The sequence below is a fragment of the Mesoplodon mirus genome (genome assembly GCF_964341445.2).
Source record: "Mesoplodon mirus genome assembly, chromosome: 6".
Lineage (NCBI taxonomy): Eukaryota > Metazoa > Chordata > Mammalia > Artiodactyla > Ziphiidae > Mesoplodon > Mesoplodon mirus.
The window spans coordinates 765,735-780,597 of record NC_138982.1 but is presented as its reverse complement, the minus strand read 5'-3'; the positions used below and the strand labels follow the sequence as shown (position 1 = coordinate 780,597).

Genomic DNA, 14,863 nt, shown 5'->3' with positions numbered 1-14,863 from the left:
TTTTTCAGTTTGCATAAATTAATATGGGAATTTGGTTGGGATTGTACTGAATTTATAATTTGGAGCAGAATTGACATCTTTACAATGAAAAGATCTTCCTTTCTATGACTATAGAATATCAGCATAGAGTTTTATCTTTTTTTAATGTTGTTCAATAAAGTATAACTACATTCATAAGATCCTACACATGCTGTGTTATAACTATTCCTAATTTTTTGTTTTCTATTTATATTATGTTCATTTGTTCTTTTTGATATTTTAATTCTTATGTCTTAAAATTACATTTTTGAACTGTTTGCTGGTATATAAGAATGAAATATTTTTAATACTAGATTTCATATTTAAACTTTTCTATAGAACTTTTTGGGTATTGAGTTTTTAAAAATTATGGTAAAATATGCCTAACATAAAATTTACCATTTAAACTATTTTTAGGTGTACAATTTAGTGGTACTATATTCACACTATTGTGTCACCATCATTACCATTCATGCCAGAATTTTTTATCTTCCCAAACTGAAATTTTATAACCATTAAACAGTAACTCTGTATTCCTCCCTCCACCCAGTCCCTGGCAACCACCATTCTATTTTGTGTCTCTAAATTTGACCATTCTAGGTAGCTCATATAAATGGACTCATACAATATCTGTCCTTTTGTGTCTTATTTCACTTAGCACAATGTCCTCAAGTTTCATCCATGTTTTAGCATGTGTCAGAATTTCATTCCTTATTAAAATTGAATATAGTTCATTGTATGTTGGAATTATCTGTTCCTTTCTGTTGATGGACACTTGAGTTTTCTCTGTGGTTGGCTTTTTAAAATAATGGTGCTGTGAACGTCGCTGTACAGATATCTGTTCAAGTCCCTGCTTTCATTTTTTTAGATATAGTCCCAGAAGTGGAATTGATAAGTCATATGGTAATTCTATGTTTAATTTTTTGGGAAACCACCTTGCTGTTTTCCACAGTGGTGTACCACTTTACATTCTCACCAGCAATGCACAAGGGTCCCAGTTTCTCCACATCCTCACCAACATATTATATTTTCTGTTTTTTTTTTAATAAGCATCATCCTAATGGGTATGAAGTGGTATCTCTCTGGTGGTTTTGATTTGCATTTCCCTGATGATTAGTGACATTGAGCATCATTTCATGTTTTTATTGGCCATCTATAAATCATCTTTGGAGAAATGTTTATTCAATTGAGTTGATTTTTTTTTGTTCCTGAGTAGTAGGAGTTCTTTATGTATTTTGAATATTGATCCCTTATCAGATACATGATTTGCATATATTTTCACCCATTCTTTGGGTGGCCTTTCTACCCTGTGTTCTTTGATGGACAAAAGTTTTAATTGTGATGATGTCCAATTTATCTATTGTTTTCTCATTGCCTGTGTTTTTGTTGTCATAATTAAGAAATCATTGCCAAATCTAATGTAATGATGCTTTTCTTATATGTTTTCTTCTAAAAGTTTTGTAGTTTTTCTTCTTTAGGGCTTTGATCTGGGTATTATGTACTTTTCCTCTGCTCATTAGAATTATCATACTTTTTTTCTCCTTGGTGTGGTAAATTGCATTAGTAGATTTTACATTGTTAAATCAGGTTTAAATTCTGGATATGATATATTCATCTTTTTTTTACTGTGTTCTGTTTACTAATATTTTATTTAGGATTTTATCTATTCGGTGTGATATTGGCCTATAATTTTCCTTTTCCGGTTGTCTTTGTTGGGTTTCGTTATTATTGATAAAATGGATTGGTGAGTTACTTTTTTTTTTCCTTTAATCTCAGTTTGTGTAAGACTGGAGTTCCCTTATACTTGAATGTGTGATGAAATTCATCTGTCTAACGGCCTGGTGTTTATTTTGGTTTGTTTTTTTTGTTTTTTTGCGGTACGTGGGCCTCTCACTGTCGTGGCCTCTCCCGTTGCAGAGCACAGGCTCCGGACGCGCAGGCTCAGCGGCCATGGCTCATGGGCCCAGCCGCTCCACGGCATGTGGGATCTTCCTGGACTGGGGCACGAACCCACGTCCCCTGCATCGGCAGGCGGACTCTCAACCACTGAGCCACCAGGGAAGCCCCGGCCTGGTGTTTTTTTGTAGGAAGGTTTTATAGTATGGATTTATTTAATGGATATGAAACTATTTCATTGTTCTGTTTCTTCCTGAATGAATTTTGGTAAACTATATTTTCTAGGAGATTTAAACACCAGTTTTAATCTTTTTAACAAACCAACTTTGATTTTTGTTTCATTAATTTATTGTCTTATTCTTTTTTTCCTTCTCTTTGTTCTTGATTTCTTAAGTTGTACAATTTGTTTTTTTTGTATTCTTTTTGTCTAAGTGTTTATGTCAGTAGATTTCTCTGAAAGTACTAAGTTATATTTCAAAAGATCTTTTATGTAGCATTTTTGTAATTGTTCAAGTCTAAATACTTTCTAATTTTATCATGTCTTTGGTCTATGACGTGTTTAGGAAGTGGTTTTCATAAATGTTCTTCTGTGCATCAGAAAAATAAAGTGTACTCGTCATCTCCTTTCGCAGGGTGGACTTGGTGGTGGTGGTGGTGGTGAATTGGGTTTTGGTCGACATTTTCACTGAAGGCATTTCCCTTTAGGGTTTCTGAGTGGTAAGGTATACTCTGCCCCACCTCTAATTTGTGTGAGATCAAAGGCTTGACTCCTGTCCCTCTATGTGATATCCTTAAATTCTCAGGGTCACTGCCAAAATAGGTGGTAATCGTTAGCTTTAGTATCACTTAACGATCTGAATTCATGCTACTACTTCATTTTTAGCCCTTGAGAATTTCCCTTGCTTTCTTGCGAACTCAGCTATGTAGTTATAAGGATATCTTTAATATTTCATCCTGTATTCTAGGTGTGTTTAGTGAGTGGGTTTTGAATATCTAGCCTACCATATTTCTAGAAGGGAACTTTCAGTACTCTTATTTTTTTATCCACACTACTTCTCTTCATGGTGTACTGCAGAATTGACTTTTGTCAGACCACTTGTTTATGCTTTAGTAGTGTGTCATATCAGATCATCCTAATTTTTTAGGATGTCCTAGTACTAAGAAGCCACAGATTGGCTGGAAGTAGTTTTATGCATTATCCTTCAACAAGGGTACTTGCTGGAGGCAGGCAGTTGGTTTCTCAAACCTTCCTTTCTAAAGCAGCTAGTAGTCTACTGACTTTGAAAGGATTTAGTAACAGTAAATCTCAGTGAATCCCCAAGCACCAAATTTAGAAGAATGTAATCAAGTGTTTTACAATTACTTCTTAAAATTACTTTTGATTTGAGAGAGTTTTTTCAATAATAGGCTTGTCAAAAAGCCTATTATTATTCGGTAGTTTATTGGGCTACTGAATGACATCTATTTGAGAAAGGGTTTTATTTCTAAAATGGGAAGAACTACTGTAGAACATGTTAATTTATTCTGAGTCTTTAATAACTTCAGGGTTTTACTTATCATTTATAAGAACTTAGTATTTCTAGTTTGTTTTTATAGTAGTCTAAAATTCCCCTGGGCTTCTTCCTTCTTCCCATCTCACCACCTATATATAGACATCAAAAAAAGTTGTTTTTTCCCTCCTTGATGTGATTGTGAACAATTTTAATGGCAAAATACTTTGTTTTTATATTTTATATTAGAAATACCTATTTTAAAAACTACTTTCCAAAATGTTTTATAGTATCATGTCACCTTTATTTCCATCTAAGCTTATTCATCCTCATACATCTCTATAAATTATAAATATACTATTATCCCTTATTCCTTATAATATGAAACTGAGGGTCATAGTCTCCTGACCTACTGATCAGTAATGCTCTAGACAAAACTACTTCTTCAGAGTGTCAGGAAGAGCAATTTAAATACTTGTATTAAGTAGGAATTAAAGTATATATAAACAGTAATTAGTCTAAAAGTGAAAATGGTCATGTCTATTGGAGATGAAGATAGAAATAAGAAGATGGCACTATAACATAATGTTATGGACCCTGGAGTCAGACAGACTTCGGTTTATATCTCATTTCTGCCACCTAATAACTGTATGACTTTAGGTAAGTTACATAACCTCTTTAAGCCTGGTATTCTTCTTGAAGAAAGGGTATAGATACAGCAATAGAATGAGCCTAATAGTATCATGTCCATTAATTACATGCATGTAAAGCACTTAGGCATAGTACCTATATAAATAAATGTTAAGAATCCTTGAATACCTTCCAGGCTTGTTGGAATCCCATGAAGCAGGGCTTGGCAAACTGTTTTTGTAAAAGGCCAGACAGTAAATATTTTGGGCTTTGCCAGCCACATTCTGTCTCTGTCACACATTCTATTTTGTACTGTTCTATTTTTGCAACCCTTTAAACATGTAAAAACCATAATACACAGGCCATGGGCCCACTTTGGCCCCTGGGCTGTAGTTTGCCTATCTCTGCTGTAAGGCATTACCCTTCATCACAGCACCTCTAGAGTTTTCAAAAACATGCTAAGTTTTTACCTCTTAAACTTCTAGTCCTGATTACACGATATTTATTGCATGTTAGGGACTGCATTTTCTTTTTTTGTTTATACAGCAAGTCAGTAGAGCAACTGCTCCTAATCTCTTTACTTTTATTTTTTAAATTTAATTTTATTTATTTTATTATACAGCAGGTTCTTATTAGTTGTCCATTTTATACATATTAGTGTATACATGTCAATCCCAATCTCCCAATTCATCACACCACCCCACCTCCACCACCGCCCCCCCCACCACTTTCCCCCCTTGGTGCCCATACGTTTCTTCACTGCAACTATGTCTCATTTTCTGCCCTGCAAACCAGTTCCTCTGTACCATTTTTCTAGATTCCACATATATGTGTTAATATATTTGTTTTTCTCTTTCTGACTTACTTCACTCCGTATGACAGTCTCTAGATCCATCCACATCTCTACAAATGACCCAGTTTCATTCCTTCTTATGGCTGAGTAATATTCCATTGTGTATATGTGCCACATCTTCTTTATCCATTCATCTGTCGATGGGCATTTAGGTTGCTTCCATGTCCTGGCTATTGTAAATAGTGCTGCAGTGAACACTGGGGTGCGTGTGTCTTTTTGAATTATGGTTTTCTATGGGTGTATGCCCAGTAGTGGGATTGCTGGGCCATATGGTAATGCTATTTTTAGTTTTTTAAGGAACCTCCATACTGTTCTCCATAGTGACTGCATCAGTTTACGTTCCCACCAACAGTGCAAGAGGGTTCCCTTTTCTCCACACCCTCTCCAGCATTTGTTGTTTGAAGATTTTCTGATGATGCCCATTCTAACTGGTGTGAGGTGTGATACCTCATTGTAGTTTTGATTTGCATTTCTCTAATAATTAGTAATGTTGAGCAGCTTTTCATGTGCTTCTTGGCCATCTGTATGTCTTCTTTGGAGAAATGTCTATTTAGGTCTTCTGTCCATTTTTGGATTGTTTTTTTTTTTAAATATTGAGCTGCATGAGCTGTTTATATATTTTGGAGATTAATCCTTTGTCCATTGATTCATTTGCAAATATTTTCTCCCATTCTGAGGGTTGTCTTTTCATCTTGTTTGTAGTTTCCTTTGCTGTGCAAAAACTTAAGTTTCATTAGGTCCCATATGTTTATTTTTGTTTTTATTTCCATTACTCTTGGAGGTGGATCAAAAAAGGCCTTGCTGTGATTTATGTCAAAGAGTGTTCTTCCTATGTTTTCCTCTAAGAGTTTTATAGTGTCTGGCCTTACATTTAGGTCTTTAATCCATTTTGAGTTTATTTTTGTGTATGGTGTTAGGGAGTGCTCTAATTTCATTATTTTATATGTAGCTGTCCAGTTCTCCCAGCACCACTTATTGAAGAGACTGTCTTTTCTCCATTGTATATCCTTGCCTCCTTTGTCATAGATAAGTAGACCACAGGTGCGTGGGTTTACATGTGCGCTTTCTATCCTGTTCCATTGATCTATGTTTCTGTTTTTGTGCCAGTACCATATTGTCTTAATTACCATAGCTTTGTCATGTAGTCTGAAGTCAGGGAGCCTGATTCATCCAGCTCCATTTTTTTTCCCTCAAGACCACTTTGGCTATTCGGGGTATTTTGTGTCTCCATACAAATCTTAAGATTTTTTGTTCCAGTTCTGTAAAAAATGCCATTGGTAATTTGATAGGGATTGCATTGAATCTGTAGATTGCTTTGGGTAGTCAAGTCATTTTCACAATATTGATTCTTCCAATCCAAGAACGTGGTATATCTCTCCATCTGTTTGTTTCATCTGTAATTTCTTTCATGAGTGTCTTATACTTTTCTGCATACAGGTCTTTTGTCTCCCTAGGTACTTTATTCTTTTTGTTGCAGTGGTAAATGGGAGTGTTTCCTTATTTTCTCTTTCACATTTTTCATCATTAGTGTATAGGAATGCAAGAGATTTCTGTACATTAATTTTGTATCCTGCAAGTTTACCAAATTCATTGATTAGCTCTAGTAGTTTTCTGGTGGCATCTTCAGGATTCTCTGTGTATAGTATCATGTCATCTGTAAACAGTGACAGCTTTACTTCTTCTTTTCCAGTTTGGATTCCTTTTATTTCTTTTTCTTCTCTGATTGCCGTGGCTAGGCATTCCAAAACTATGTTGAATAATAGTGGTGAGAGTGGACATCCGTGTCTTGTTCCTGATCTTAGAGGAAATGCTTTCAGTTTTTCACCATTGAGAATGATGTTTGCTGCGGGTTTGTCGTATATGGCCTTTATTATGTTGAGGTACGTTCCCTCTGTGCCCACTTTCTGGAGAGTTTTTATCGTAAATGGGTGTTGAATTTTGTCAAAAGCTTTTTCTGCATCTATGGAGATGATCATATGGTTTTTGTTCTTCAATTTGTTAATGTGGTGTATCACATTGATTGATTTGCATATATTGAAGAATCCTTGCACCCCTGGGATAAATCCCAGTTGATCATGGTGTATGATCCTTTTAATGTGTTGTTGGATTGTTTGCTACTATTTTGTTGAGGAATTTTCATCTATACTCATCAGTGATATTGGTCTGTAATTTTTGTAGTATCTTTGTTTTGATATCAGGGTGACAGTGGCTTCATAGAATGAGTTTGGAAGTGTTCCTTCCTCTGCCATTTTTTGGAAGAGTTTGAGAAGGATGGGTGTTTGCTCTTCTCTAAATGTTTGATAGAATTCACCTGTGAAGCCATCTGGTCCTGAACTTTTGTTTGTTGGAAGATTTTTAATCAGTTTCAATTTCAGTGCTTGGTCTGTTTATATTTTCTGTTTCTTCCTGGTTCAGTCTCGGAAGGTTGTGCTTTTCTAAGAATTTGTCCATTTCTTCCAGGTTGTCCATTTTATTGGCATAGAGTTGCTTGTAGTAGTCTCCTAGCGTGCTTTGTATTTCTGCAGTGTCTGTTGTAACTTCTCCTTTTTCATTTCTAATTTTATTCATTTGAGTCCTCTCCCACTTTTTCTTGATGAGTCTGGCTAATGGTTTATCAGTTATGTTTATCTTCTCAAAGAACCAACTTTCAGTTTTACTGATCTTTGCTATTTTTTTCTTTGTTTCTATTTCATTTATTTCTGCTCTGATCTTTATGATTTCTCTCCTGTTGCTAACCTTGGGTTTTGCTTGTTCTTCTTTCTCTAGTTCTTTTAGGTGTAAGGATAGATTGTTTATTTGAGATGTTTGTTTTTTCTTGAGGTACAATTCTATCGCTATAAACTTCCATCTTAGAACTGCTTTTTCTGCATCCCATAGGTTTTGGATTGACGTGTTTTCATTGTCATTTGTCTCTAGGTATTTTTTGATGTCCTCTTTGATTTCTTCAGTGATGTCTTGGTCATTTAGTAACGTATTGTTTAGCCTCCATGTGTCTGTGGTTTTTACGGTTTTTTTTCCCTGTAATTGATTTCTAATCTCATAATGTTGTGGTTGGAAAAGATGCTTGATATGATTTCAGTTTTCTTAAGTTTACTGGGGCTTGACTTGTGACCCAAGGTGTGATCTGTCATGGAGAATCTTCCGTGTGCACTTGAGAAGAAAGTGTAATCTGCTGTTTATGGATGGAGTGTCTTATAAATATCAATTAAATCTATCTGGTGTATTGTGTCATTTAAAGCTTGTGTTTCCTTATTAATATTCTGTTTGGATGATCTGTCCTTGGTGTAAGTGAGGTGTTAAAGTGCCCCACTGTTGTTATTTTTATTAATTTATTTATTTTTGGCTGCGTTGGGTCTTCGTTGCAGTGCGCGGGCTTTCTCTAGTTGCGGGGAGCGGACTACTCTTTGTTGCGGTGCGCGGGCTTCTCATTGCGGTGGCTTCTCTTGTTGCAGAGCATGGGCTCTAGTCGCGCAGGGTTCAGTACTTGTGGCACTTGGGCTCAGTAGTTGTGGCTCACGGGCTCTAGAGAGCAGGCTCAGTAGTTGTGGCGCACGGGCTTAGTTGCTCCGCAGCATGTGGGATCTTCCTGGACCAGGGCTCAAACACGTGTTCTCTGCATTGGCAGGCGGATTCTTAACCACTGGACCACCAGGGAAGTCCCCCCACTATTATTGTGTTACTGTCGATTTCCTCTTTTATAGCTGTTAGCAGTTGCCTTACATATTGAGGTGGTCCTATGTTGGGTGCATATATGTTTATAATTGTTATATCTTCTTCTTGGATTGATTCCTTGGTCATTATGTAGTGTCCTTCCTTGTCTCTTGTAACATTTTTTGTTTTAAAGTCTATTTTATTGGATATGAGTATTGCTACTCCAGCTTTCTTTTGATTTCCATTTGCATGGAATATCATTTTCCATCCCTTCACTTCCAATCTCTATGTGTCCCTAGGTCTGAAGTGGGCCCTTTGTAGACAGCATATATATGGATCTTGTTTTTGTATCCATTCAGCGAGCCTGTGTCTTTTGGTTGGAGCATTTAATCCATTCATGTTTAAGGTAATTATCGATATGTATGTTCCTGTTACCATTTTCTTTGTTGTTTTGGGTTTGTTTTCGTAGGTCCTTTTCTTCTCTTGTGTTTCCCACTTAGAGAAGTTCCTTTAGCATTTGCTGTAGAGCTGGTTTGGTGGCGCTGAATTCTCTTTGCTTTTGCTTGTCTGTAAAGCTTTTGATTCCTCCATGGAATCTGAATGAGATCCTTGCAGGGTAGAGTAATCTTGGTTTTAGCTTCTTCGCTTTCATCACTTTAAATATGTCATGCCACTCCCTTCTGGCTTTTAGAGTTTCTGTTGAGAAATCAGCTTTTAACCTTATGGGAGTTCCCTTGTATATTATTTGTCACTTTTCCCTTGTTGCTTTCAATAATTTTTCTTTGTGTTTAATTTTTGCCAGTTTGATTACTGTGTGTCTCGGCGTGTTTCTCTTTGGCTTTATCCTGTATGGGAGTCTGTGCTTCCTGGACTTGGGTGGCTGTTTCCTTTCCCATGTTAGGGAAGTTTTTGACTATAATCTCTTCAAATATCTTCTCTGGTCCTTTTTCTCTCTCTTCTCCTTCTGGGACCCCTATAATGTGAATGTTGCGTTTAATGTTGTCCCAGAGGTCTCTTAGTCTGTCTTCATTTCTTTTCATTCTTTTTTCTTTATTCTGTTCCACAGCAGTGAATTCCACCATTCTGTCTTCCAGGTCAGTTATCCGTTCTTCTGTCTCAGTCATTCTGCTATTGATTCCTTCTAGTATATTTTTCATTTCAGTTATTGTATTGTTCATCTCTGTTTGTTTGTTCTTTAATTCTCCTAGGTCTTTGTTAAACATTTCTTGCATTTCCTTAATCTTTGCTTCCATCCTTTTTCCGAGGTCCTGGGTCATCTTCACTATCATTATTCTGAATTCTTTTTCTGGAAGGTTGCCTATCTCCACTTCATTTAGTTTTTTTTTGTGGGGTTTTATCTTGTTCCTTCATCTGGTACATCGCCCTCTGCCTTTTCATCTTGTCTGTCTTTCTGTGAATGTGGTTTTAGTTCCACAGGCTGCAGGACTGCAGTTATTCTTGCTTCTGCTGTCCGCCCTCTCCTAATCCCTTTATTTTTAAACCAGGACTTTTCCAGTGTATAACACCCTGCTAGTGTTGGAAGGTCTCCTGCAGAGGCAGGGGGTAGCTGTGTCTCACCGTGAGGACTAGGACACTGGCAGCAGCTGCATTTTCATTATTGACATGTATATTTTAAAATAGCTATGGTTTTTTCTTCTACTACCCATTTATCAGCCAACTTTATCCTGAAGTGAAATTGTTGAGACTGTTGGGTCCTTGATCAGTTGTTTTCTTAAGAATCTATATAGAAGCTAAATAGCTCCAATTTCATTATGAAACTTTTTAGAAATTTTTGAAAGGGAAGTAACCATAATTCTCTTATTATTGTATTTATTCAGTTATTTCCATGTGATGCGCTTGACCACTTAGGCCTGTTGCTTCCATTTTTTGCTTAATGGTATTTTCTTAATTCTCTTGTGAATTATCTGAACCAGTTTCGGAACTCAAACAGGCCCATGGAGTTATTGGAGCTTCATGATTTTCAACTAATTAAGAGTTTTCTAGTACACTAGCAATACTTAGAATAGTAACATGATTGCTGTTGTCCTAGTAATACTGATACTCCTGGGAACCCAGAGAATGGGATGGTTCGTATTCTTTCTTCATTGTGTGCTTATAAAGCCTTAGTTTTATACGTGTGATCACAGTTCTCAGGTTCCATGTTACCTTAATATCCTTACTAGGAAATAAACTTTATAAAATAAACTACCTGTTAGAAAACATTTCTTTTTCTGTTCCAGTTGAAGTTGCGAAGTCTGAAGTTGGGCCCTTTAATGATTCTGCTCATGTGGAGCCCCTTATTGATTCTACTCATATTTCTCTGCAAGAAGAAAACCAGTCTTCCGTCAGTCATTGCCTCCCTGATGCTTCTACAATTACTGAAGAAGGTTTATTTAGCCAAAAGAGTTTTCTTGTTTTAGGTTTTAGTAATGAAAATGAATTTAGTATTGCAACTATCATAAGAGAAAATGCTGGAAAAATTGTGTCACTTCAGAGCAGAGTTGTTGCTGATTATGCTGTGGTTCCTCTGCTGGGGTGTGAAGTACAGGCAACTGTGGGAGAAGTTGTTACAAATACGTGGCTGGTAAGAAAACACTGTATCAGTTGAAATGTAGTATTGAAGGATGTCTGAAACTAAGAGTACACGTTTATTTCTTAGGCAGTTCCGTTTCAGTAAATTGGTATTTGGGTTTGAGCACTGTCTGGATTTTGCTTTTAGCAAAGGAAATTGTAAATAATAAACTATGCAAGCTTTGTGGTCCTAATCCTGGTAGAATAGAGGGGCCATACCAGCAGTGTTCCTTCTTAGGAAGTTGCTCCAGGTCATCTCATACTATTTCAATTTTCCTAATTTTCTTACTACCAAAACATGACATACACTTTTGTATTATTCCATCTTGCTGGCTTATCACTAATAATTTCATCATTGATTTATTTTTCAACTTTCAAAGAAAAAATGGTAATACATTGGAAGAAATTAAATTTTAAGCAAAATTCAATAAATTCGATGATAAATCTGACTGATTTTAACATCCTATATAATGGATTGATGTGTATGTATTTCTTTAATGTTATAATTTTAAATGGTTGAGAATGCGCATATATACACATTTATATGAAAGTAAAATTGCTTTTCATCTAAACTAAAATTACTGTTACTGTAACTGAACCAGTGTTAACCACTAGTCGCTTATTTCAGGTTGATGTTATTGTTTCTCTTGTTTTTAAAAGGTAACTTGTATAGACTATCAGACTTTAATTGATCCAAAGTCAAATCCTCTCTTCACACCAGTCCCAGTAATGGCAGGAATGACTCCTTTAGAGGATTGTGTTCTTTCATTCAGCCAGTGTGCAGGAGCTGAAAAAGATTCGTTGACATTCTTAGCAAATCGCCTTGGAGCAAGGTATGTAGTATTTTTAGTGTACCTGCTGTCTTGGTGTACTTTTTATTTGTTTTGACTTATAGAAGAGCATTCAAATTAGGATTTCACTGGGTGTCTTTATAATATTTATGAGGAGTGTGTTGAATATCTATGTGATGGCTCAAAGTGGGAGAGGGAGAATGCTGTTAGAAGGCTGCCTGGCAAATGTTAAGACTCCAGGTATTAATGCTTACCTACCAGGAAAGGGAATATTTAAAGCTGATACATGGGTAGTTATTGAGTGTTGCTTATCTAAGCATTATTTATTTCCTTCCGTGTGCCATACGGATGATTTGTTCTTTTTCAGTGAACATGCATTGTTTTTCTGCAGTGCAGATATTAAGCAGGAATAATGACTACTCTGGGAGAAAGAAAATGAACTTTAAAATTCATTTTAATTTAAAAAAAAATTTAAAGTTCATTTTAAAGTTCCAAAATCCAAATTAGCCCAACCTGTAAGTGAACTTTAATGGTGGCTATTTAAAAAGGAAGTAGAAAACTCATTATATAAATAAATATAAATGAAGTAAACTTTACATTAAAGGAAAAGTTCTTTTAGATTATATCATTAAGCAGCACTTAAAATGCTTTTAAACAAGAGACACATCTAAACCGAAATGATCCGGAACATTCGGGGAAAAAAATAAGATGGGCAAAGATACATCAAAAGAAAAGAGAGTGTTGCAGTTTTAACGTCAGACAAGTTTGGATTCAAATCAAAAGGCATTAAACAGGAAAAAGAAGAGCACTGTAAATAAAGAGTGCTATTCACACTGAAGGTGAAAAATATGTATATACCAAATAGAGCGTGACTGCCATTCATAGAACAAAAACAGCAGGAAATTCAATGAGGAATCAGCAGAAACATTAACTGTAGGAGACTTTAATTCCCACCTTTTACCTCATGACAGGTCAAATGGAAAACAAGAAAGGATACAGATTTAAACAGCATAGTTAGCTATCCACCCTAAAACAGTGACCATACCATTTCAAGCACCTTTGGAACACTCATAAACGTTGCTTGTATAGAAATTGGCCACAAAGAAAACCTCAGTAAGTTCCCTGAAGTAGAAAGAGTGGAGACCATATTCTGTAATCACAGTGCAAAAAAAAAAAAAACCCCCAAATTAGAAATGAGTAGTAGAAATAGAAAATGAAAAGACTTTATCAACTGGACATTTTAGAACTTTTTAGTAACTCTTGGTTCAAAGAGGAATTCAAAACCACTTTTAAGCCTAGAAATCATGATCAACCTGATAGTAACAAGCAACACCAGTGCCCACATTGTGACCTTAAAATACCACTTCCCACTAAAAGAAACTGAAGCTTAAAGAAACGATCAGTTCTAGGTCTGGGGCAGAGAAGATACCAGTGAGTCTGAAACATTTTGTCAGAACAGAGAGCAAGTATTGATATATTATTGAAGACTAGTAGGAAGGGTTGTGTCAAAAGGAACTCCACTGGCCAAAGACAGGAAAAGTTAAGTGTCACTAGAAATAATAATGGCAGTGGATCCAGACACATCAAATAATGTTTAAATCATAACTTCATAATGGCACCAAACAAACTAAGCTAATTGGTCATGTTTGAAGGATGCTAGGAAACCAACTCATTATTTTGAAAGCTGGTAAATAAAGAGAAAGGATCAAATATTTATCCTGCCTTTCCTATACAGTCTGTACCAGAGTACCATAATAATGGATAAGACAATTTCCCTTTATAGAAGAATTCCAACAAATAAGTGAAAAAGGAATGATAAGATTGTGACTCCTAATAAATGAAAGAATCTAGGCATTGAAAACCAACAGTTAATCACATACTAAAGAGAAAACCAGACATTATATGCTTCCTTGTGAAGAATACATCACCACCTTGAAGTAGTCTTAGCAAAATAATGAAACCTCAATCTAATAAAACCTAGATTCAACTACTGAATTATAGGAAATACAGGAGAATAACGTTCTATTACAGCACAGCAATACAATCAGCAAGATCCAGACTCTGAGATAACTCTACATTATACTGTCTTCAACAAGGGGGCAAGGAAAGAAGAGGGAACCTGCAAGCTAAAAGACATAAAAAATTAAATGTAGTGTTTAAGGATGCACTATGTGATAAAACAAAAGAAAAGTAAGGAAGTGATAATCATAAATATCCAAATAGTGGCTACTGTTAGCAAGGGAGGGAAGGGGGTTAGTAACTGAGAAGAGGCACATTGGAGAGGTTCTGGAGTGACTGGTAAGATTCTGTCTTCTGACGTGGGTGGTGGATATAAGGGTTTTCATCTTATGATAATTCATTAAATTGTATATTTCCTTTTTTGCTGTGTTGTGTACTTGGATTATACCAAACAGTAAGCTTTTGGAAAAAACTGAAATTGTAGCAAATAACAATAACAAAATATGGCAACAGGCTGAAGTGGTGCTCACAGAAAAATTCAGCAAAGTGGTTATGTAGAATATTAATATACAGAAGTCACTGACCATCATATGTACAACCAGTTAGAAGAGCTAATGAAAACAAAGGTCTCTTACTAAATCTGTAATAAGAGATAAAACACCTAGCAACATGGTGTGGAATCTAAAAAAACAAAACAAATGAACAAACAAAATAAAACCAAAATAGGCTCATAGATACAGAGAACAAATTAGTAGTCACCAGAGGGGAAAGGAATGGAAGGTTGGGCAAAATAGGTGAAGGGGATTAAGAGGTACAAAATTCCGGGCTTCCCTGGTGGCGCAGTGGTTGAGAGTCCGCCTGCTGATGCAGGGGACACAGGTTCGTGCCCCAGTCTGGGAAGATCCCACATGCCGCGGAGCGGCTAGGCCCGTGAGCCATGGCCGCTGAGCCTGCGCGTCCAGAGCCTGTGCTCCACAACGGGAGAGGCCACAACAGTGAGAGGC

At 36.2% G+C, this 14,863-nt stretch overlaps 1 protein-coding gene across 2 annotated transcripts in view; it reads left to right on the top strand.

Annotated features, from left to right (window-relative positions):
- Positions 1–14,863, top strand: part of TOPBP1 (DNA topoisomerase II binding protein 1) — a 70,203-nt gene that overhangs the window by 19,129 nt on the left and 36,211 nt on the right. For both annotated transcript variants that reach the window (XM_082625275.1, XM_082625276.1), the window contains exons 11-12: positions 10,779–11,122; positions 11,770–11,942. In XM_082625275.1, the coding sequence (XP_082481401.1) occupies positions 10,779–11,122; positions 11,770–11,942 (517 nt within the window). The remainder of the gene's footprint in view (positions 1–10,778; positions 11,123–11,769; positions 11,943–14,863) is intronic.